Below are 22704 nucleotides of genomic sequence, written 5' to 3'. Positions count from 1 at the left end.
GGGGGGGGGAGCAGCCTGGGAGTCAAATTCAAATTCTCCATAAGATAAGCCATCTGCTCTGAAAGCTTAAAAGGAAAGCTTGACCCTGACTTCAAGTAAGCATGGGGATTTCTCTTGTTATGATTGAAGAGTGAGAAGTACAAGTGTAGCAGCATCTGCCTTCAATCCTTCCCTGACTGGTAAAGGCTAGAATAACTTTGCATTGTTCCTTTCATAAAAGGTAAATCAGCTACTGCAAGGACTTAAAGGAGGTAAAAGAGATTTATATACAGGGATTCATCAACAAGTCAACAATGATTTGCAGTCAGGGAAATCGGATTTCAAATATGTTTGATGAAAGTTAGTTTGCACCTTAATTTCTCAAGACCTAATTATAGAGATTTTTTTTTTTCAATCCAAGGACCTCATTTAAGTTCTCAGAATCCACACATTGGCCATATTCAAGAGAACAATTAAACTCTGCCCATAAAGCCTCAGGGGTGGGTGGGAAATGTAGCTAGAGAGAAACAGACATGTTCTGATTTGCACACAAATATATCTGCCATGAGCCAATGTGATTTCTTCAGGGGGAAAAAAAGCCAATGAGAACTCCCCTATGAACACCTACAATTCTTCCAGACCAATAGTTGCTAATCTTTTTTAGTATGAGGAACCCCTTTCAGCATCAAAAAATTTCAGACTCCCCCACCTTAGTAATTTTACTAATAATATCTACTGATTGAAAAACAAAGTAATGACAAAAAGCTACTGTGAATTCAGTAGTGCTTTTAAGTTAATTTAATTATCTATATGTGCTTAAAACAGTAATATGTGCAAGACATTATTTATTAAGTCTTCTAAATGGCCATACTTAACATGCATATGGATTCATAGACCACTTTCAATAACTCTCTGCACCCACACACACATTCTCCAGTCCAGAGGCTCTAATTATACATTTCGAAGAAGTGTTTAAGAATGTACTATCTAATTTACATCTCGATTTTATACTGTCTTGCATTGTTTTCTAATTGATTCATGTAAGTCTTGCTTCCTCGACAAAATTCCAAGCTCCCTAAAGACAGGCACCATGTCTTATACTTCTGTAATGTCCCCTATGGTGCCTACCACAGTGCTGGGCACATTGGTAAGTACTCAGTAAAAACTAAGTGACTGGTTTCATTTCAGAGCAAGGTAAAGATTTGTCCTCTAAGAGAAAATAAATGTACATATAAATAGAGGCAAATCTGAACTTCAAAGAATTAAGGAAAATTCATTCTTCTGCCAAGGTCTGTCTTTCCCTCATGGAGAGGTTCAGCATGTCCTTACAAGTGAAGCAGCATGCAGAGTGTGGCTCTCTGAACTCATCTGCTCAGACAGTGCATTAGTGCCAGGTGGAAAACACCCCCCCCCCAATCATGAAGTGAGATTCCAATTTGGGGGAAAATGTAATTTCAAATTTAAATGTATCCTGTTCTTTACACTTTGTTAATAACTTTGACAAATGCCAATCAATTTCATATTTTTAACTCCAAAAGCCCACTTTTGCCACTAAGAAACCTCTTTTGGGGGAAAAAATAGTAAATATAAGCTACATGACTGTGAGTCACAGACTAAACAAACCAGTTCCCGTGTACTAGCCTTACTTATTATGAACAGCAGGAACATACATGTATTAGTCTATTGACTACAGCCAGCTGTGGCCTATTGTCAATGTAGTCAGCCAATAAGTAAGATGTCGTCAAATCCAAAACAAAAGTAGATTTGTAGTGGATGGTTTTTTTTCCTTTTCCCTCATGTCCCCAACTTCTTTCCTCCATCTGCCTGCTTGTACCTTTAAAAAATAATTAAACTGCATAAATTCACTTGGAATGTAAAAGATGTGCAGACACAAGAGATGAAAAGAAAAACAATTGTTCTCCCATTCCATCAATGCATCCTTCCACTCTACAAACCTCTCTTAAGAAAGACTATGGGGGCAGCTAGGTGGCCCAGTGGATAGAGCACTGGCCCTGGAGTCAGAAGTACCTGAGTTCAAATATGACCTCAGACACTTAACACTTACTAGCTGTGTGACCCTGGGCAAGTCACTTAACCCCAATTGCCTCACTAAAAAAAAAATAAAAGACTATGGCAGATCTCTCCTGCCTACCTGTCTGAGAGACAGTGAAATGTGTCATAGTCAGGACAGTGAACAAGGAAGAGATGATCCTGGGAGCTTTTCTGCACACCAACATGCTATGAAACAAGAAGATCTGATTTTCAGTATGGTCTCTGACACATGCTGGCTCTGTGACTAAAGGAAAGGTCCTTGAGCTCTCAGGATCCCAACTATGTACAACTCTAAGCTATAGAAGAGTGGTTTCTCCGTATTAACAAAGGGAGTTTTCTCCACCAGAGTTCTCTGCACCAATGACCTATACAAAAGAAAGACACTAAAAGCCATGAATGGGCACAGATCTGCAGCACAGGGCGGCAGCCACCTCCTCTGGGATGCCTTTCCTGACATTTCCAGTCATTAGCACATTTCCCCGCCTGAAATTATTTCCTTGAACTTGATATTTACTTACTTGCACATATGTTGTATTCCCAACCAATAGAATGCAACCTCCTAGAGGCCAGGAACTGTTTTGCTTTTGATTTTGTACCCTTGTAGCAACCAACAAAGGGCCTTGCACAGAAGAAATGCTGATAAATGTTCAGTGAATTGAACTGTATAGAATCTGATGAATCTCACATAACAAGTGGTGATTAAGATAATATCTTGGAAGGGGCAGCTAGATGGCGCAGTGGATAGAGCACTGGCCCTGGAGTCAGGAGTACCTGAGTTCAAATCTGGCCTTAGACACTTAACACTTACTAGCTGTGTGACCCTGGGCAAGTCACTTAACCCCAATTGCCTCACTTAAAAAAAAATAAAAAAGATAACATCTTGGAGAAATTTATTAGTTTCAATAATCCTCATCCAGAGATATTGGGCCATGGGGATTGGGCCATGAAAAGCTTCTTATATGCAGGAAAACTCATACTTCAAAGGTTGAATGAGAATTCTCACATTCCCACAAACGTGTGTGTCTCTCATAGAAAGAAATACATATAAAATTGAAGGGAAAAACTTTTAAAAGAATAATATTAAAATGATGTGCTCACCTACTATGAAATGTACAAGCCCTATGAAAGATGGTTCATAGTGCCACAGAATATAAGGCACAAGAGGACAGGGACCATTTTATATGTGAATTCTATAAAGTGCCTGATAGGCTGTAGTGGCTTAATAGATGTCAAAACGATCATTTATATCTGGAGGATTCTAAACTGCTGATAAATTTCCCTGTAGCTATAATTTATTCATTCAACCACTGGCGAACCATTAGGTACTCCTAATTAACCAAACTACCTGCAAGGACAGAACATACAGAAGGAAATGAGCACAGTCACTTAATGTTTGATAACCCCAACATCCCAGCTTTTGGACCAAGAACTCACTATTCGAAAACTGCTGGGAAAACGGGAAAGTAGTACAGAAACAAGATATAGACTAACATCTCACAGCGTATACCAAGATAAGCTCCAAATGGAAATAAAGGGTGACATCATAAGCCAGTTAGAGGAAAATGGAAGAAACTATCTGTCAGATTTGTGTATAGGGAAAGAGTTCATGACCAAACAAGAGATAGAGGTGTCCATGGGAGGCAAAATGGAACATTTTGATTATATAAAATTAAAAAGGTTTTTGCACACAAAAACTAATGCAGCTAAAATTATAAGAGAAGCAGGAAACTAGGGGAAATTTTTGAGTCAAGTTCCTCTGGTTAAAGTCTCATTTCTAGGCTATATAGGGAACTGATTCAAATTCATAAGAATAGAAACCATTCTCCAATTTATAAATGGTCAAAGGATATAAATTGGCAGTTATCAGAGGAAGAAATCCAAACTATTGATAACTATAAGTAATAATGCTTTTAATAACTAATAAGTAGAAAAATGCAAATTGCAATAAATGAGGTACCAAGTCACATGCTTTATATTGGCAAAGCTGACCCAACAAGTGTTGGAAGGGTTGTGAAAAAATAGTTATTTTAATGTACTGCTGGTAGAGCTGTGAATGTGTTTGGGTATTTTGAAATGCAATTAACTATACCCAAAAGCTATTAAACTGTGCATACCTTTCGACCCATCTATAACACTGCTAGGTCTATACCTCAAAGAGATCAAAGAAAAAGGAAAAAAACATATGTATAAAGATATTTATAATAATTCTTCTTATGGTGGCAAAGAATTGGAATCTAAGGAATTCCAATCAATTGGGGAAATGGTTAAAGTTATGGCACAATAAGGCAATAGAATACTATTTTACTGTAAGAAATTATGAAGGGAAAGGTTTCAGAAAAACCTGGGAAGATTTGTATGAACAGATGCAGTGAAAGGAGCAGAAATAAGAGAAAAATTTATACAATAACAGAAATATTTTTAAAGCAACTTTGCAATACTTAAGGAACTCTAACACATTCAACAGCCATAAATCCAAAGGACTAATGATGAAACGTGTTATCCACCTCCAGATAGAGAACCAATGGACTGAGAGTGAAGAAATTAACATTTTTTCTTTTCTTTTTTTTTTTGGACATGGATAATATAGATATTTTAATTCTTTCATTATACATTATACATGTTTTGTTTTTCTTGCCTTCTCAATGGGGGGAAAGCATGAATTTGAAACTTAAAATAAAGTTAAATTTAATTTAAAAATAAAGCTGATATTATGGCCTGAATTGCAGCAGTAACTATAATAATAATAATGATTTAATAACATTTCTATATAATCATGAAAATATTGAAATTTTGGGGAAAACAAAAAGCAAGAAGATCAAAAGGTCCACTTTAAACCCTTGTGTGGATCTCTTATGAGGAAGTTTTCTTAGGCCAATCAACTCTATATGCCACCATTCCCTCCTAAGGTCTTTCCTGCTGGTTGATGCTTCATCATACACCTGTCCATCAGCACACGTGGAGGAGGTAGTTCAGCACTCATTGTATCCATCTTCATTCTGCCAACAGCTTTGTTCTGGTCAGCTTTAAAACCCCTAAAGTCTTACCTGTCCAGGAGCAGCTCCAGTACTTCTTTAGTGGAGGCAAAACCCCTATAAGTCGACAGGAAGATGCTGATATAGGTAAAGTCATTGTCTCCAAAAGCTGTCAACAAGTTCTCCACTAGTTTCTCCAAGGTACCGGCTTTTATGGTCCTGATTTTACATGTCTCATACTGGCTGACCGTATGTCCAGGAGGTAGTTGGTCCCCTTCAACCTATGCAATGAACCAAAGAAGATGTATTAAAGAAACAGTCCCCACAATAAAGCTAAAAACACTGAAATCCATTTAGGATTATGTCAGTTATTAATACATGTATATGTATATTTCTCTGTACATATATGCATTTATGTATGTGTATACATCTACAGAGGTAAAATATACATGCATGCATATATATAAAACTTTCAGTTTTGCAAAGAATTTGTTTCCATCACAATACCCATGAGAAGTAGGCAGTACAAAATTATCTCCCATTTTACAGATGAGAAAACTAAGGTTCAGAAAGTAAAACTGACTCGACCAAAGTCACCCAGCTATAGGGGTTGGAGCCAGAATTAGAATCCAGGTCTCTTTACTCTGGATCCAGTGATATTTCTACTCTCCTGCCCTGCTCTTCCTAAAAAATAATTTAAAAAAAAACTGACATTTATATAGTGCTTTAGGTTTTATAGAGCACTCCATGAACTTTATATCATATGATCTTCAACACAACTCAGAGAGGGAAGGAACTATTATCTCCTTTTTATGGAAGGGAAATTTAAGGCTCAGAAACATTTTCCCAGGAGCATACAGCTAATAAGTGTGAGTACAGACTTATAAGCCCCGCTCTCTTTCTAGTAAAACAACTATTTAAGAACAACATTCTTGTGCTTATAAGAAGAGAGAAGTTAGAGCAAAAGAAACTTGGAAATAATCTAGTCCAATCCTCATTTTACATATTAGAATTTGCAGCCTGGAGATGTTAGGTGATTTTTGCCTATGGCCACAGTTTCAAACAAAGGAACCCTCTATGTATGTCTCTGCAGTCTGTTTCCTTTTATCTTTCTGTTTCTCCTTCTCCCTTCCTAGTATTACAGGTATTACTACAAAGCCAGGCCATTGGCCACTTTACCTGTCTCCTCTCATGTTGGGCTGTGTTGCTGACACGGTTTGTAAGGGTGGCTTCTGAAGGATTTCAAGGAACCTGAGCGACTGCCATTCCCTGACTATGATTATTACCAAATGCTATCTGTTGTTCTTCCAATGATATGTTCACATGGAACGTTGGCAAAAATCATTCTTAGGGATGATTCCAATTTCAGCTGTCTTCTTTGAAGAAGATTCTAGTCCTCTCCTTTCCCAACTAGGAATGTTGAGTATTCTAAGCTCATTCACAGCCTTGACCTTTTCATCCATGACCTTGACCTTTTCATCCATGGATACCATTGAACATTAGAATTAGGTATTTTCAGTTAATCAACAAATGCTCCTCTCACCCACTGTGCAGACAACACTAGGCTAAGCTCTGAAAGAGTTAAAAAAAAAAAAAGGAGGACATGAGCCCTTTCTAGGAATATGTAAATGCACAGAAAATAAAGCAATAGAAGTAAGTAATATCTGTGGGTTTACTCTATAAAGATGAATAGATGAGCACCTGAGGACTGAGGATACCGATTTTTAGGAGACTAATCTCTACTATGTACAACTTAAAAGAAAAAAAAATGGAATGATTAAAGGAGGAAGGCAAGGCAAAGAATGTCAGGCAAATTTCTCTCTCTCTCTCTCTCTCTCTCTCTCTCTCTCTCTCTCTCTCTCTCTCGCGCGCGCGCGCACACACACACACACACATACACACATACACACACACACAAACTGTGTGCCTTCCTTTACATGACTGTTTCTGAAACTTATATTTAGATCAAATTTTCAAAAACTGAATTATATTTGACTGGCACTCGTGGAGCTGCCTCGTTCAATGTAATCCTGTGATGAACGCTTTTCCAGGGCAGGCAATCCTGGTACAAAGTCAGTAAACATTTCGTAGGTTTTCTGGGTTGCAAGATGAATTTCTAATTTGAATTTTCTTAAGTCAAAGTATGCTAGTGTATGCAAATCAAGGGTAAGAGGCAAAGAAAAGGGAGAACTGAGTCTGTAAATGAGGAAATGTTGATCACAAAAATTCTGTATATTCTTTCTCTCAGGCTTTTTAGAATTTAAGCAATTGTGAGAAAACAAGATAAATGTATATGAATTGTGGCAACTAATAGTAGCCACTAGTTTGGGGGGGAGGGTTTGTTTTTGGTTTTGGTGGGGCAATGAGGGTTAAGTGACTTGCCCAGGGTCACACAGCTAGTAAGTATCAAGTGTCTGAGGCCAGATTTGAACTCAGGTCCTTCTGAATCCAGGGCCAGTGCTTTATCCACTGAGCCATCTAGCTGCCCCCCCCCAGCCACTAGTTTTTAAGGGGTGCTGGACTAGTTGGCATCATGATGCCTGACCACAGAGATTAAGCAACACTAAAATCCCAACAGCAGGATTTGTAACATCAGTTTTGGCTTTCTTTCCTGATCTCGTTTTTGGAAAGTGCTTTCTTTACTGTGATCTTGTGGTTAGAGCAAATGCTGGACATTCTTTCTGGCTTATGGAAACCTCTTGACACTAAAAGGAGTCAAAGCATGACCTAACTTAGCCTTTCTGGGCTTAAAATGTTATCAGTTGGTTATGATGACATGCACCAAGTAGAAAATAATATTTTTAAATTATGCAGCGAACCAATATACTGCATATAAATGCCCCTTTATGATTTAAAAAAAAATTAACAGAGGCCAGGCCATTCTAAAAAGTAGCTGTCATTTTTGGCTTTAGTTCATACACACACACACACACACACACACACACACACACACACACACACACACACACACACACCCTTTGAACTGGGGTCATAGTCTTTCTTCATCTTTCAGTTTAGAAGTAGGTGGTTTGTGTTTTCTATCCGCTACTTCAAAAGCCTGACCAAAACAGTTGCCAGAATGGGTAACACTGAGCTTCCATAGGTGGTTCTCAACAAGAGTAAACTCCAGTGTTAACCACTAATAACAAAAGTCTGAGCTTTTAGAGATTTCCAAACTCCTATTCAAAAGCCTCCCCACACCCCCTCGCCTTATCCTGTTCCAGTTTCAAACCCCTCCTCCCCAAACTGCCAGATCATCTTCTACTTTGATGTCACTGGTTTAAGCCAAATGTTTAAATTCCAATCTCAAACTAAATCCTACATTCTTGAATTTAATGACTATTTAAAAAGGCTTTTTTTCAGTGGAAATAAATGTGGCCAAAAGGCTCAAACAGAGGGGGGAAAAATGCTTGTCAAAGAACATGATGAAGTGGGTCCCTTTCTCTGCCAGAAAGTGGACTTGGCAGGAAGCAAAGGTTCTCCCTGAAGAGTGGAATTATTTTACTCATTAATCCAGTCACTTCCTTTCATTTCTCCTTTTACCCTGAAAAATATTCATTTGCATGCTTGACTCTGGGCAAGTCCTTTTAACCTCTTTTGTTCCTCAGTTTCTTTATCTGTAAATGGGGAACAATAGTGCTTATATAAGAAACCGGAATGTCTTTAAAGTCCTTTGAGGTCTGGAGCTGAAAATCATTTTCTATAAATGCAAAGAATTAGCATCACTGTCACTATGATAAATAGCAGAATAAAAATGATTACTCTGGTGCCTAGAAGAATTTTTACAAAGATTGACAAAATATGCGGGAGTGTCAATATATTTCTGTATTTTTTTCATTTCTTTGAACAAGCCAGGCCTTTGATTTCCTTCTAGTTATGAATGGGAAAAAACCAGTATTTTGAGGATGAACAAGTATCTTCCAGAATGCAAATATAATATTTATTTTAAAAGACTAAAAGTATAACTATCTTCTTACTGTTGCAAATCTTGATATTTAAGTACAATTGATTAAGAGAAAACTCAGAATGTTCTTTCATTTCAGTATCCCTATGGCCAGGCTGGCAAAAATAAAACTTAGAAGCTTAAATTTTTAATTTTGTCAGCAAAATATTGAACTACTATAAACCATTTTAAGGGAACTTTAGAGCCTGTTTTTATTTGTAATATTTCAACAACTCTCCCCTGAAGTTTAAAAGGGAAGGAGGGGAAAAGTCCTTGGCAGGCCAGTTTTTAATAACAGACTTACAGAGTAAGACATTGTGGGCTGAGCTTGCCCCACGGGTTACCGTACAACAGGAAACAGCTCAATCTGGATTTAATCAGAGAGCAGTGCTTTGCTGACATGATCCTGATATGCAGGCCACAAAAGAACTAACTACATGTTTCGTTCCTTGGCCATTTTTCGGCCATTCAAACCCACCTTTTCGTAAAAGAATATGACTAGATCTTACATGGTAACTCGCTAAAGAACTAGTATTCCTCTTATTACCTATTGGAACATTGGTATGAGTGACAGGGAAGGAGAAAGAAGAAAGATAAGAAGTGGACCAGATTTCAGTTCTCAAAGCATGGCCTGAAAAAAGACACTCATAATCAGAAAAAAAATCTCCTATTTCTATAATCTAACAATGATTTCCTCTAATCAAAAAGATACTGGACTTGATATTTTAAGAGGAAATGTAATAAGTTTCCTTTGATTACTATTTATAGAAAGAAAAAAGGCATAAATCCCAGTACAGTTTTTTCTACCTTTATTAAAGCAAGTGGGTAAAACAGTGGTTAGAGTGCTGGACCTGCACAGAAAGTTGTTGTTCAGTCATTTCTCAGTCATGTCGAACCCTTTGTGAGCCCATTTAGGGGTTTCTTGGCAGAGATACTGGAGTGGTTTGCCATTTCTTTCTTCAGCTCTTTTGACAGATGAGAAAACTGAGGCAAACAGGGTTAAGTGACTTGCCCAGGGTCACACAGCTAGTAAAGTGTCTGAGGCCAGATTTGAATTGGATGATTCCTGATTCCAAGTCCAGTACTTTATCTACTCTGCCACCTGGATGCCCCAAAATTAGCAGAGGATGGTTTTAACCTATCAGCTTCTGAATTATGGGCCCAGCAGGCTTCCATTGAGTTCAAATCTTGACTCACACATTTACTAACCATGTGACCATGGACATGGTACTTAACTATTATATGCCTGACTTTCTTTATCTATAAAATGGGGATAATAATAGCACCTACATCCCAGGGTTTATGTGAAAATCAAATGAAATATTGTTTGTAAAATACATTGTAAATATCAAGGTTCTATACAAATGCTAGCTAAAGAAATAGAAACAGACATATTTGTCAGGCCAAGCCAAGCCAACAATAAGTGCTATGTGAGGCATGACTACTTAAATAGCCTAATGTTCAAGTCCGGGTGTATAAAAGCTATAAAAAATGTATTAGAGGTGCAGTGGATCAAAGCACTGGCCCTGGATTCAGGACAACCTGAGTTCAAATCCAGTCTCAGACACTTGACACTTACTAGCTGTGTGACCCTGGCCAAGTCACTTAACCCCCATTGCCCCGCAAAAAAACAAAAACAAAAAACAAAAAAATTATTAGAGTTCATTATCCCCCATATCCACAAAAGGTAAATTTCCTTGTCTGTTTAGCCAAGAATGGAGAAAAGTCTAAAAGAAATATCAGATATCCAAGAACCTTTAAGGTCATTGCTGAATTAAAGCCTGGTCATCCCTCCACAACACTCAAGAATCTCAGAGTTTAAAGCTCCCTTTCCATTCAAAGGCATTATTCACCTCCTGAGAACAAAGTATGCAAAACAGCACTGAATGCGATTGATCATGGCAAAGCCTGTATGAAGAAATCCAGGTAAACAGGAAACATTTCCCAGAAAGAAGCTCAAGTATAGGGATGCTCACACACAGTTTAGGGAGTTGAAATTCAACATTGTTATTTGGTGCTTCTTCTATCCACAGCACTGTGCTACACAATGAGTGGGATCCAAGACAGGTTTAACATACTCACAGTACCTAGCTCAGGGGGCACTGGAGATGATCAAATGCGATAAGGTATGTATGGCAATTTGAAAAACTGAAAGCTCTAGAAATATGCTAGCCAATTAGCAAAGGAGTGGAATGGAATGGACAGGGCACTGGATTTGGAGTCAAGAAGACCTGAGTTCAAATTCTACTTCAGACACTAGCTGTGTTACCTGGGACATGTTTGTCCCTCATTCTCCAAGAGACCATGACATCGCGGTGTTGTCATGATTTGCAGTGAATTGGCTTTGATAAGTGGCACAGTGGATAGAGCACTGCCCCTGAAATCAGGAGGACCTGAGTTCAAATCTCACCTCATTAGCTGTGTGATTTACTTGCTGTGTGACCCTGGGCAAGTCACTTAACCCCAATTGCCTTAAGCATGCAGGGCCATCTCCAGTCATCCTGGTATATATTGCCACTGGACTCAGATGGCTCCGGAGGAGAAAGTGAGGTTGGTGACCCTGCACAGCCCTCCCTCACTGCAAGTCATGACATCACCCTGATAGCATCGTCCTCTTTGGGAGTGAAGGACAAACAACAATGACAGCGACAACCCAGGACAAATCACTTAACGTCTCTGAGCTTCTGCTGCCTCATCTATAAAAGGAGAGAGTTGGATTCAAAGGCTCTTATGGTCCCTTCCATCTCTAGAGCAATGATTCTATGGTTATCACCAATGGCGAGAGAGCCAATGTCTAGGAAAGGATAAGCAGCTGAAGAAAGCATCCATTGTGGTCATTCTCAGTTAGGAACCAAAAAGGAGACTCCCATAGCAGTCACATAAGCAAGCCATTGGCGTGTAGCTAGGACAAGGCATAGGGGCCACTTCCAGTTCTCACAGGAAACCCTACTGCAATCCTATTCCCATCAATGGAACATCTGCTCTCTTTGCCCACTGTCTGTTCACTTTGTCACCATACTTGTATCCTTACAGGGAAACCTACTATTATATGTGGGCCGTGGCCTTTAAAGCAGTATCACTTCCCAGAATGCACAATGCTGCCAACGGTGAAATGAAATTTAGTCAAGTTTCTCCTGGTAGCATAAACGCTTTCATGGAAGATGCCACAGGAACTGTAATAACAATTCGCAGTTGTATATTGCATAGAAGCACCTGCTCTACATCCCATGATGAGGATCCCCTGTGAGGGTTTCCCTGATAAGGCTTTCTAAAGAAAGAATCTTCTGGTCTCCAGTGGATTCCTAGGGTCTGCAAGTCCCCTAGCCATGCCCTTGAATAATAGTAACTCTAGGTGTTGACTCTGCTTTCTTATTTTATCATCAATAAGTAGCCGACTCATCCATTTTTGTCTGACTCAGATCCCCATCTCCTTCATTATGACAATTGCCAGGGTTTCAAAAGGCTTCCTTAACTTCTGTGCTATTGATTGAAGAGAGAGTAGGATTTCATGGAAAAAGCTTGCTAAGTAAAAAAAAAAAATATCACTTTATTCAATGACTAGGTAGTCAGAACCTGAAGTGTGACAAATCCTGAGTTCAATCTCAGATTTCTTACTGACTTGTTGCATGGTATAGAGGAAGTATTAGACCTGAGATTAAAAAAACACCTTCACAGGCACAAGATGGAGGAGCCATAACTGGGAAGTAGTTTGGGGAAAAAAAAGATTGGAGGGACTTTTTGTGAACTGAAGACAGTTACATGTAAAGGGGCTTAAAATCATTCCATGAGGATCAGTTGAAGGAAATGGGGATGTTGAGCTTGGAAGCAGAGAAGACTTTTTGGTCAGTTGTTGTTGGGGGAAAAGGAGCAGGGATGATATCAGTCTTCCAGGGTTTGAAGGGGTGTCATGTGGAAGAAAAAGTAGACTTGTTCTGTTTGACCCAAGAAGACAAAAAACTAGGAGCAATGAGAAGTTGGAAAGAAGCAAACTTAACCTAGCTTTTGAGTAAAAACTTCTTATCCAACTACTAGAGCTGACCAGCAATAGAATGGGGAAGGAAGGGAATGAGCATTTCTTAAGCACCTAAGCACTTGACAAATATTATCTCATTTGATCCTCCTGACAACCCTGGAGGTAGGTGTTATGATTATTCTCATTTTACAAATGAGGAAACTGAGGTAAACAGAAGTTGTGACTTGCCCCAAGTCACACAGCTAGTGGGTGTCTGAGGTCAGATTTTAATTCAAGTCTTCTAACTCCAAGTCCAGTAATCTTTCCACTGCACCACCTAGATACCTTAGGAGGTAATGAGTACTCCCTTCTTGGATTTCTTCAAACAAAGGCTCCCATGCACCCTTCCTCTGATTGGCTGGTTCCTCCCAGAACTTCCATTTTAAGGAAAATACCCAGACCAGCTATGTCTTCATTCCTTTCTGGGCTTCAGTCTTGACTCTCTGGGTCCTTCTCTACCACCTCCATTTATAGGTAATCTCTCCCCCACTCTACAGCACCTTCAGTTTCCTTTTGTAAATTGTTTTCCCTCAGTAGAAAAAAGCATCTTGCAGGCAGGGACTATCTTTATTTCTGCTCATATGTGTATTCCCAGCACGGAGCATAGTGCCTGCTACATGGTAAGCAGTTAATAAATATCTGATGACTGACCAATGATCATTTATTAGGTATATTGTAGAGGGGATTCATATTCCAGAATGTGCTAGACTAATTGCTGTTCAAGTTCCATCAAAGTGAGATTCTATGAGTCTGTGAAGCAACTGAAACCTTGTGCCTCAATTTTCTCACTGTACAATGAGGACATCACAAGTTTCCCCCTTTACCTTGTTCATATAAGTCAGAAGGAATAATAAGATAATACATGGTTTAGAATCCCCGACTTCTAACTCCATATTAAAATGCTGCAATCATATTTGCTAAAATAACCACACAAATCATTATACACATTTTGGCAGCCAAAATGGTCTTATTGAACCATGACTTAATCCTTATCCTTTTTCTAGGTGGACATCCATTTCACTATTAATACAAAATGTTTTGTATAGCTGATACCAAATTTCTTCCCTTCTCAAGGAGGAAGAAGAGGCAAGAGGAAGGGAGCGAATTTGGAACTCATTTTTTAAAAATGATTGTTAAGGGGCAGCTAGGTGGCTCAGTGGATAGAGCACTGGCCCTGGAGTCAGGAGTACCTGAGTTCAAATTCGGCCTCAGACACTTAACATTTACTATCTGTGTGACCTTGGGCAAGTCACTTAACCCCAATTGCCTCACTAAAAAAAAATGATTGTTAAATTGGGAAATAGTTAGTGAAATAACTAAAAAAATTTTTTTAAATACAAAATATCTATGGTTTTCATGTCATGAATTCAAACTAGCCAGTATCCCAGCTTTCCTTAACCCATGCCACTTCAAAGTTTGGCCAACCTTAATCTGAAAAGATTGGCAGGTAGTGGTATATGAGGCACAACAGCTTAATAATACTCAATGCAGGTGTCATTGACCAATAAGATGGCAGACTGCACATTTTTTCTGATCCTCAGAACTTCTCTAAACCTGAAATGATGTGCCAGAGATAAAGCAATTTCAGTTGTTTCCATGATTGGGACACTAAAAATTCAAACAAGGTAAAAACTTGAGAACAGAACAGGTCAATATTCTCTAATCTCTAAGGAGTGTTCACTTGACACCACTCCCCCACTGCCCATCACATTCCTGGCAGTGATGCTGTACAAGCCAACCTAGGGCTTGCAAAAGAACACAAGTCCATGTTCCATCTTCTCTCCCTTCTCCCAGTTCCACAGAGAGCCTAACTCTAAATGGCAGAAATATCCTTAGATAGATAAATTAGATAGATTCTACTTGACTATTTAAGTGAGAAAGGGAAAAAGAGAAAGAAATAACCAAATAAAAACAAGAAAAAAAGAATAAGCAAAAGTCAAAACCAGGAAAAGGATCAACAAATGGGAGGATGGGGGATTTGAAAGTAAAGAGCTGGTGAAAATAGGGTCACCTTAAAAAGATCAAGCTAAAATAACTGAACATAGTACCACATTTGTAGTGGAAGAGGGGAAAGGCATCATAACTTGGAAACAAACCCAATATTAGAGACAGAGGTCTTTTTTCAAAGTATTGGTTGGAGTACTGATTGTTTCCTATTCTTTTTTTTTTACTTTGACCCCCCTCTGAGAGGAGGAAGAGGGAGTTACTGGGAGAAGCTATGATAGTGTGAAAAACAAAAGACTTTAGCAAAAAACTTATTTTAAAATGTAATATTCAGTGTGAATGAAGCCCATAAAAGAAACTGCCCCAAAGCCTGTGAGCTTCTGTGTGACCTCGTAATATTCAGTATGAGTGAAGCCCACTCTACAAAGAAATAACCCCAAACATCATAAATTCCACAGACAGATCCATAGGGTTTTATCTTTGAGCTTCCCAATGAGAATGACAGGTTTACCTCCCCCATACCTTTGGGGATAGAGTGAGAAGTGGAACAAGATTTCCTAATACCTTACACTCAAAATCTCCTTTACCATTTTGATCTGTGCCTGACCAACCACATGGGTATTTCTGGTTATGCCATAAAGAGAACATTCTCATCTTTTTTCCCTATCACTAAAATAGCTCAGTCTTCAGCAAGGAAAACAGTCTGTTCTTATCATTATCAGTCATTATCCAAATTTCAGACATAAAACCTGAGCCTTTTTATTAAAATGGCAGTAGACTTCAGAATGCAGTAATTTCTTTTTATTGCTCTCTCTCCTACCTCCTTCCTTCACCCCTGCCCAACAACTTATCTTCAGATTCTATAGATGCAAATAAAAATTTTGGTGATGACTTAACTAAAGGCATAGACTGCCCTTCTCAGCCATCTCCTCACAATGTTTCCTACTCTCCTGACCTCATCATAATCTCTCCTCTCCCCCACCCCCACCTCCCAAAGCAACGATGGCCTCTACTCCTTGGCCCCCAGCTCTGCTAAGTGAGCTCTTCACTTGTCTGGCTGACAACCAGAACCTCCAGTCACTTCCTGGTTTTCTCTGCACTGGGCTGCTCAAAGTATACTGCCTACTCCCCTTTCTCATTTATTGTCGTCTCCGTTAGAATATAAGCCCCTTGAAGGCAGGGGCTGTCTTGTTTGCTTGTATTTGTATCCCTAGCACTTGGCACAGTCTCTGGCAAATAGGAAGCATTTAATAAATGCTCTATGGAATATTCATTAAACTTGTGAATGACATAAAGCCAGGAGCAGTAGCTAACATCAAATGTATGACAGAATCAAGATTCAGAAAGGTCTCAGAAGGCTAAAATATTCCACTGAATCTACTAAGGACTAAATTATAATCTTCCACTTGTGTTTTTTAAAAGACCCTCAAAATATAAGATAGGCAAAGGTAGGGACACAGATAGTAAATGTGTGAAGATGATCTGGTGATCTTAGTGAACTGAGAAGCCTGTGTGAGTCAAATGTGATTTGGCAGCCCAAAAAACTAATGTGAAGCAGCATAATATGTTTCTATTAGAGAATTACCATGTCCAAGATTGGAAGTGACAGCCTCTCTAATTTATTTTGATAGATCACACTACCTGTGTTCAGTTCTCGGCTCTACATTTTAAGAAGAACACCGATAAACTGGAGAGCATTCAGAGGAAGGCAACCATAGAGTCCCTTCCAGTTCTAAGAACTGTATGACTTTATGTTGATATTAGATACCAGATCTTCTTTAAGTCCAGGTGAAGTCCATTTCACAAGGTGAATTATGAAGCACAGGTCTTGAAGGAAATGTCAATTCTGACACTTAATTGCTGTGTGACCTTGGGCAAGTCTCTTCCCTAACTTGATCCTCAGTGTCCTCATCCATTAAAGAAGTGGGTTGGAAGGGGGAAGCTAGTTGGCACAGTACATAAAGCACAAGCCCTGGATTCAGGAGGACCTGAGTTCAAGTCTGGTCTCAGACACTTGACACTTACTAGATGTGTGACCCTGGAAGTCACTTAACCCTCATTGCCCTGCCGAGAGAGAGAGAGAGAGAGAGAGAGAGAGAGAGAGAGAGAGAGAGAGAGAGAGAGAGAGAGAGAGAGAGAAGTGGGTTGGATCTGATAATCTTGATGGTCTCTAAGTCAGCAGCCAGTGTAGCAGCAGAGGCAACTTCATTCCAGGAATCTGGCTCCAAGGACCAAGTTCTCGATTACCCTCTAGCTGTGTTTTCACTTGGTTTCTAAGTTATTGTTCTATTCCTCTACCAAAACAAGTCTTTGCTCCAGTCTAAAGATACTCACTCTCTCCTTTTTTTTTCTTTGGCCAGGCAATGAGGGTTAAGTGACTTGCCCAGGGTCACACAGCTAGTAAGCGTCAAGCGTCTGAGGTCAGATTTAAACTCAGGTTCTCCTGAATCCAGGGCTGGTGCCTTATCCACTGCACCACTTGGCTGCCCCTCACCCTCTCCTTTTTAACAAGAATGGGGATCAAAGAAAAGGGGAAAAGTCCTATCTTTACAAAAATATTTATAGTAGCTCTTTTTGTGGTGGCAAAGAATTGGAAATTGGGGGAATACACATCAGTTTGGAGAATGACTAAACAAGTTGTGGTAAATGATTGCAATGGAATACTATTCTGCTACAAGAAATGATAAGCAGGCTGGTTTCAGAAAAACCTGGGAAGATTTAAATGAACTCATGCAAAAGGAAGTGAGCAGAACCAGGAGAATGGCGTACATGTTAACAAATATTGTAAAGATGATCAACTTGTGAAAGAGTTAGCTATTCCAATCAAGACAATGAAGCAAGATAATTCCAAAGGAGCACATTATGAAAAATGTTATCCACCTCCAGAGAAGGAAAGGATGAACTCGAATGCAGATTGAAACATACTTTTTAAAGCTTTCTCTGTTTTCTCCTTTTTAATCTGTTTTCTTTTGCAACATGGCTAATATGGAATTATGTTTGCATAGCTTCACATGTATAATCAACATGAAACTGCTTGCCTTCTCAATAAAGGGAGAGGGGCTGGAGAAGAGGAAAGAATTTGGAACTCCAAATTTTAAAAGTTGAATGTTACAAAAATTTTACATGCAATTTGGAAATATTTAATGAAATAAAGTATATCTGAAAAAGTAAGAATGGGGAATGAAGAAAGACTGTAGTATTGTCTAAAAGGAACAGTACATGAAGCAGAGTGTAAGATAAGACTAGAAAGGTAGGTTAGAACTACAGGCAGCTAGGTAAGACAGTGGATAACATGTTGAGTCTAGAGTCAAAAAGACCCGAGGTCAAATATGAACTCAGATACTTCCTATCTGTGTGACCTTGAGCAAGTCACTTAACTGTTATCTGACTCAGTTTCCTCAACTGTAAAATGGGGATAATAAGAGCATCTTCCTCAAAGGGCTGTGAGGATAAAATGAGATAATGTCTGTAAAGTGCTTAGCACAGTGACCAAAACATAGTAGGTACTTAATGAAAGTTTCTTTTAAAAAATGTGAGCCAAGTTAAAGAGTTTGTACTGTATCTGACAAGGAATGCCTGGAGGTATTTGAGCTGATGAATAATATTGCTAGAACTATGTATTAGGAAGATTATTTTGGCAAATATATGAAGAATAGATTGGAGAGGAGAGAGATTGGAAGCAGGAAGACTAGTTAAGAAGCTATTAGAATAGCATAGTTAAACAAAACAATGGGAAAAGTTGCAAAATTATAAAAAGCAAACTTGACCCCCAAGTTGTAATATAAGAAGAAAGCTCTCCTTGCTCCTTGCAGAAGTCAGGGTACATGTGTGTAAAACATAGCATATAACATCATGTTTCTTTTACATGTTTATTAGTTTTAATGTATTTTTTCTCTTCCTCTTTTTTTTCTTAAAAAAGTATTTGTCATAAGGGATAGCAGTCTGGGAAAAGGGGAATACAAAAAAACCCCAAAAGATATCAAAAATGTTTTCAAAAAGTATGGGTAGTAGGGGGCGGCTAGGTGGCACAGTGGTAAAGCACCGGCCCTGGATTCAGGAGTACCTGAGTTCAAATCCGGCCTCAGACACTTGACACTTACTAGCTGTGTGACTCTGGGCAAGTCACTTAACCCCCATTGCCCCGAAAAAAAAAAAGTATGGGTAGTGCTCGCTTTGGCTGCACATATACTAAAATTGGAACGATACAGAGAAGATTAGCATGGCCCCTGCGCAAGGATGACACGCAAATTCGTGAAGTGTTCCATATTTTTTTTAAAAGTATGGGTAAAAGGTCATAAGGGTCTTACTAGGATGCTGGCTACATGAGTAGAAAGGAGGGGATTAATTCAAGGGATATTATGAGATAAAATCTATAAAATCTGACAACTGATTGATTGAATGCTGTCAAATCAAGGAAAAAGGTTGAGTTAAAGAAGATGGCACATTTCCAAGATTAGGCAACTAGAAGGATGTTGGGTCCACCAACAGAAATACAATAATTGGGAGGTGGAGCAGGTCTAGCAACTTGGCATTATGAAATATAAGCTTGGATAGACAAGGTGAAGTCAGATTATAAAGGAATCCTTCAAAGTAAGAATCAAAAAGGCTTGTTATATGAGTGAAGGAGCCAAAGATGACTTTCATGTTTTTGGCCACTGATTCACAATGTGAACTAGACCACAATTAACCTCTTTGGGGGTTAGTTTCACCATTAGTGAAATGGGAATAGCAATGCCCATGTCTTTCTTCCTTTTCACACTTTGATGTGAGCATGATGATGATAAAAAACATGGGGAATACTTTGAACTGGTTGGAAGAAAGGAAAAAGATGCATCCAAGCTATTATTAGTCCTCATAAGTCATAGCCTGTGGTGCTCTCAAACTAACCATGTGATTCATGTTGATGTTCATTCAACCTCCTGAGTTCAGCGAGTGCTCTTTACATGAATGAACATGGATTATGACTAAATGAAGAGCCTGTACAGAGTTCACAATTCAAGTGACTATTAAGTGGTATAGTAACTGCTGACTTCATGCTAACTTACTAAGCTGTGATAACACTACCACCTGAGTTCTAATACTACAATCCTTATTATTAAATTTCCAAATTCCAACTAAAATAACTAAATGTCAAATGCTTTGAGCAGATTCAAATGTATAAATGTGCAAAGCTATATATTTCCTCTGAACTGAATGTACAATTTGAAGTACAGAAGGGGACCTGAAATTGGGGACCTAAAATGAATCTGTCAATCAGTGTGGCGCAGGGGAAAAAGAAGTGACTGGGAAGTCAGAGGACATGAGTTCAAAGGCCAGCTTTACAACTTACTCCCTATATGACCTTGAACGAGTGGCTTCACCTCTCTGGGCCTCATTTTCCTCTTGTATAAAATGGAAGGGTGAGCCTAAACATCTAAGGGTCTCTCCCAGCTCTAGATCAATGGACCTTTGATTGTTTTGAATTTTTCAGTTTATATTGAATTCTATACTTAGTTATTAAATGTTACTTAAGTCTCTTTCTATGGCCCTACCACCTAAAATATTCTCTTCCAATCAAGAATTAGATGCTGAATCAAACTAAACATAAAAGAGATCTTTCATTCTCCAAAACTTACATTGCTTCCATTGTTCTGCCAGATTTAAATGTGATCCAGCCAAGTGCTCACTTTGAAAACACAGAGTGGGAATATGCACTTGTTTTGACTTCTTACTGTGCAGAGTGGGAGTATCAGAGGAAATGAATACACAAGTTAATCAACCAGTTACGTGATACAAGTGCAAATATATTGCAAGAAGTTTACTGCATTAAGTGTGGACTGCCAAGCAGTTTCCAATACTTTCTGCATGAAAGACGCGGTACAAAAGTAAGTTGGGATTTTGTTTGGAGCTGTTTTAGCTTCTTTCTCCCATGCCAGGTTCTAAGCTTTGTACACAAAAGTTTGCTTGACATCTACAAATTTACAATGAGCAGAGCTTTTGTTACTGAAGTAAACAAATTCAATGAAGCCTCTATACAGCACTGTCTCAGTGTCCATGCCATAGGACAATACTATAGGTAAAAACCACCTTACAAGGCACCTTCTGGTGCTTGTAAAGAAACCCTTCCCTGGACTGGATGCCCAATAGAAATGTCTCATACTAAATTACATTCTTTTAGTGAATAATGCTAGAAGCAACAGATGACCAAAATGACCCAAATTACAGAACTTTAACTAGGGCAGAGATAATAGGGCTTTGCCCAAAACACTGCAATTTGGAGGATAAAGTAATTCAGCAGCTAGAAACAACTGAGCTTAGCACCCAGTTAGCAAGATAATTATTTAGAATAAGAAGATTCTAGATCTTTCTCTCCCTGACAGGCCCAGTTGCAGGTGAGTTCCTCACCTGTCAGGGACCAGTCATTGCCCTGGTCCCCTTGGCAGTAGCTTTACAGTGTTTGGGGAGTTCTAACCCCCCTTTCAAAATTCCCTGCCACTGGCCCCAGATGCACAAATTACTACTTACAGCTCTGCCAAGAGGTAAGATTAAACTGCCTTTCTACAGGCATAGCTATGATCCTAAGACCTTCTTTTTAGAAATTGTGGGGTCTTTTCTTCCTCCTTGACTCACATCTCAACCAGACTTCTTTCTTATTCAGTCCACCAACTACCTTCAGTCCATGATTAAACTTATTGTTTTTCTCATCAAGCATTTGTTTCCATTTCAAATAGAATGTAAACATGTACTTTTTTGTACTGATTACTGTAATGAATAAAAGTATCAGAGGAAATGGATATATTAGCTAACCAACCAACCATGTGATATAAGTATAATATCTAAAATCAGATTTTGTCATACAACCCAGATTTCAAAAACTGTTTAAAAAAAGTATCAACTTCAAAAAAAATTGAAGCCATGAACATAACAGGGGGCAAATGAAGATGCGAACAAATATTCACATGAAGGAAGCATTTTCACCATCAGTTCTTCCTACAAGAAATAACCAATTTGGGGCAGATAGACGGCACAGGGGAGAAAGCACCAGCCCTGGATTCAAGAGAACCTGAATTCAAATCAGACCTCAAACACTTGACACTTACTAGCTATGTGACCCTGGGCAAGGCATTTAACCCCCAATGCCCTACCCCCTCGCCCCCCAAAAAATTTGCCCTTGCTTTGCATACTTTTAAAAAAGCAAATAGGTATCTGAAAAAAAAAGAACCCAGTTCAAAACCCAACTCTGCTTATTGTATTGCTTATTGGTTACTTATTATAACCAATGTGACTTTGGGCATGGAACTTATCCTCTGTGGGGAGGATCATCTGTGTTCAGGTTGAACTAGAAGACTTCTCAAGTTCCTTCCAGTTTTAAATCTATAACCTGATGATCTCTGAAAATGCTTAAGTTTATCAAGAACAAAGTCAGGTAAAACTACATCTGATTTGCACTGAAAAACTGTTTCTTCCAGTCTACCTTTCAAGGAACTGATTCCTAACCTTCCTTTGAACCTATCTTAGCCCCTCTCACCTCCAAAATGACTATGCTTGTATCTTCCTGATCATGAATTCTTTTCTTCTCTCAGAATCTGCCTATGAACAAGTAGCCCTAGAATTAATAAGGCTTTCCTCAGCTTCCTGAAGAGATCCCTAGAAAGTCATTCTATGATCCCTATAACAAATCAGGTTCAAGCCAGCTGAAAACAGATAAATCGCCTATCCCATAGAGCCTTCCCATATATAAACAGTGGCAAGAGCTTTATCTCTGAAGAATTTCACACTCTCATATAATATGCTCATGAATCAAGCTGGAAGTGTGAATAATA

The 22704-nt window shown here is 38.8% G+C and overlaps 1 protein-coding gene and 1 non-coding gene across 5 annotated transcripts in view; one reads left to right on the top strand and one right to left on the bottom strand.

Annotated features, from left to right (window-relative positions):
• RGL1 (ral guanine nucleotide dissociation stimulator like 1) overlaps positions 1-22704 on the bottom strand; it is a 319950-nt gene that overhangs the window by 101754 nt on the left and 195492 nt on the right. For all 4 annotated transcript variants that reach the window (XM_043963235.1, XM_043963233.1, XM_043963236.1 and 1 more), the window contains one exon: positions 5076-5284. In XM_043963235.1, coding sequence (XP_043819170.1) covers positions 5076-5284 — 209 coding nt within the window. The remainder of the gene's footprint in view (positions 1-5075; positions 5285-22704) is intronic.
• On the top strand, positions 19067-19173 carry LOC122726853. The gene has a single exon (XR_006352847.1). It is a non-coding gene; the product is annotated as a U6 spliceosomal RNA (small nuclear RNA).

This window comes from Dromiciops gliroides, chromosome 4, assembly GCF_019393635.1.
Source record: "Dromiciops gliroides isolate mDroGli1 chromosome 4, mDroGli1.pri, whole genome shotgun sequence".
NCBI lineage: Eukaryota > Metazoa > Chordata > Mammalia > Microbiotheria > Microbiotheriidae > Dromiciops > Dromiciops gliroides.
Note: the sequence above shows the minus strand (reverse complement) of the source record. Positions and strands in the feature narration are given on the sequence as shown.